Source organism: Halichoerus grypus, chromosome 5 (genome assembly GCF_964656455.1).
Source record: "Halichoerus grypus chromosome 5, mHalGry1.hap1.1, whole genome shotgun sequence".
Classification (NCBI taxonomy): domain Eukaryota; kingdom Metazoa; phylum Chordata; class Mammalia; order Carnivora; family Phocidae; genus Halichoerus; species Halichoerus grypus.
The window spans coordinates 88,413,107-88,416,030 of record NC_135716.1 but is presented as its reverse complement, the minus strand read 5'-3'; the positions used below and the strand labels follow the sequence as shown (position 1 = coordinate 88,416,030).

The following is a 2,924-nucleotide window of genomic DNA, read 5'->3' as shown; positions in this document are numbered from 1 at the left end:
AAAAGCCGCTGGGCCGTTCTTTTCAGGCTATCCCAAACTCGAGCACAAATGAAGGAGCAAGTGAATACTAAAAAAGCAAAATGCACTGATTAGCTTCCCAAACAAGAATATCATTTATTTGCCGACCCAAGCTTGGAGGAAAATTACAGTAAAAAAAAAAAGAACAAAGTGCCGTTGGGCTAAAGGATAAACTTGTTCAAGATACGGCTCTGTGTTATTAAATGACTGTGGATCGCCTGCTCACTTGTTTGGGTTCTTGACATTTTTTGCCATGGTTTATTTATTTGGAATGTTAATTGGTGGTGTTTCTCTCGGCGTGGGGTTTATAAACTGTTCTATCAAGCTCCTGAAAAACACAGCGATCACTGAGATGATTAGGAAAATAAGGCGCATTAACATAATGGACAGCACCTGCACCGGGGCGGGCACCTCCTCTTTCAGCTCTTTCGCGGGCCCACTGTCAATGCTACCTCCATACCCTTGCTCCTCGCAGAACGGAGGGGCCCAGCCATAGCCACAGTGACAGTTTTTCTTATTGTTGCAAATGCCTCGGTTGTTGCACTTCTTAGGAAAACAGTCAGATTTCAAGACTGAGGTATGCACACAAGTTCTGTTAATACACAGCTGTTCAAAACCACAGGGGGTACCATCATATATTTCACCCATGTCAGGTATTCCCGAGGGTGTCAGGGATGTGTGGTAACCTATCCCCCAGCACATGAGATTCTCCTCTCGCAGATGAGTAGAGATGAGGATTGAATGCTCTGGCACGTCAGGGATGCTCTTGACATTTATACACTGTATCCTGCCACACTTTACGTTTTCCCTGGCACAAGCTACGTAGGTTTTGCCTCCTATAATACCACAGTTCCCATATTGATCACCCACTAAATTCACTACGCGATAGCACTGATCAGGAGCCTCCCTGGCATCAGGTCCAAAAATGTTTTGGCACTGCGTATATCTGGAATGGCACCTCTTTTTGAAACACATGGAGTTACCCTTGCAAAGGGTTCCGTCATGCTTAAAAGTGTCATCTGGGCAGAAATTTGAGATTCCATTGCAGTACTCTGCAAGGTCACATTCATTGTCTTCCTTTCGACATATGTACCCAAGTGGACGAAAGCGACATTTATGACAGCAAAGCCCAGTGCTACAATTGGCCGTTCGCGCGAGTTTACAATCCGGTTCGCAACAACGGTCTTTTTTACAGTCCTCTCTTGAACCACAATCACATTCTTCATTGCCTTCCACAATTTTGTTTCCACATCTCTCCACCACATAACCCAGTCCTGGGATATTATTTAGACATTCTCCGCCTGAATTTATGTGACTAAGATATTCACTATAACTACAATTACTAAACCCACTACTCCCAGTGCCCATGATACAAGTTCGCTTACCCCTGCATTGACAATATTCTGTATCATGTTTCATTCCCACACCATGGCCCAGTTCATGAGCAGACAGTCTACTGGCTTCAAGGATATTTAGATTTGGAAAACTACTTATTGATCCACTATATTTGGCCTTACATATACCTCCAATATACGCCCATCCAAGAGCATGAGTGAAAACACCTGTAATATACAAATGTGCCCAATCTGCAGAAACCCGACCAGAAAGGGTTGTTGTACTATATTTTAAAAATGAGTTTAGAAGTTCTTGTGAGGTCGTGTGGCGAATATTAAATTTGTCGTTATTTGTCCATATTTCAACACCTTGTAGCTGTAGCCTCATACTGATATCTTGAAAGAAGGTGTCCATAACCCCAGTCAAAAGAACGGCATCCTGTATGACTCGAGTAATATTGGAATCCGAAAACAAAAATCGACTGTAATCAAAGACCAGGGCTAGTTCCATGTACTTCTGATGCTTATAGGATCCATGATAGTCCCTAAGCCTCGCCATAATCTCACTCTGAGCCATCTGCTTTTCTAGCTCATCATTAGTTAAGCCACAGGTCTGATTCTGAAATCTGTCCTCTTTCTTCAGGAGATACATGACATGTTCAAAGCTGGAAGAGGCCTTGAGGGGCTCGATTTGATAATGTTCCTCATCAATTTTCAATATGCCTCGGAGACTCCCGGTGCATGTACTTAAAGTAGCTTCTGAATCCTGAGTTCCTTCAACCAAGCCTATGTAGTTGCAGTCCCTGGGTATGTAAGGGTGATCCTCCAGGAGTTTCTCCTGTTCTGTGAAGGAGAAAACCTTTAGATTTCGGGGCAATAGAAACCTCTTGGGCCAGAGGTGGAGGATATACTTCTTGCCTTTGACCTGCAGGAGGTAGGACACTTGCTGGACGGCACCCTGCTGCCCTCCCCGGAAGCTCAGCTTCTTGGGAATGATGATTTCATACGACTCAAATCCCCACTCAGGGTGAAAAATTAAATCCTCGCCAAGAGCATGAACCAGGAGCGCCACCAGGACGAGCACGGGGAGCGAACGGCCTTTGGGGAGTAAGGTCCTTACTGACCTCATGGCCCAGATCGGTGGCCCTAGCGAGTCAATCCCAGCAACCGGCCCGGCGAGTCAGCTTCCAGGGGCGGCCGCTAGAGGCGCGGGAGGGCCAGGTGCGGAGCTCCCAAAGCAGGGTATGCAGGAACCCCCCCACCTCCCAAGGCTCCGTCTAGTTGACATTCCCAGAACGAATCCAGTTCGTTTTCTGGGCTGTGCCGTTGGGCGCACGAGGGAGAACCGAGGGAAAGGTGCTCGAGAATAAAACAGGAAAGAGGGGCTTTTGGCACGAGGGACGGAGAAGGGAAGAGAGCAGGCTGGAGAAAGGAGAAGGAACAGAGAAAAAGGAGGAACAAAAGAGATCTTGTTCGAGGGTCGCTGCATTCCGTGCTGTTTCTTCTGTTTCTGTACTCCCTAGGACACACCTGATGTTTTCCATCCGTGAGAATCAGATGTTTTCTAGGCAC

At 46.4% G+C, this 2,924-nt stretch overlaps 1 protein-coding gene across 1 annotated transcript; it reads right to left on the bottom strand.

The window, feature by feature from the left end:
* Window positions 1-276: 276 nt before the first annotated feature.
* Window positions 277-2,481, bottom strand: ADAM30 (ADAM metallopeptidase domain 30). The gene has a single exon (XM_036090104.2). The coding sequence runs from the start codon at window positions 2,479-2,481 to the stop codon at window positions 277-279; it is 2,205 nt and encodes a 734-aa protein (XP_035945997.1).
* Window positions 2,482-2,924: the final 443 nt, after the last annotated feature.

Bases quoted from the DNA above. Each gene is read 5' to 3' on its own strand.
- ADAM30 (XM_036090104.2), bottom strand. From the start codon at position 2,481: ATGAGGTCAGTAAGGACCTTACTCCCCAAAGGCCGTTCGCTCCCCGTG.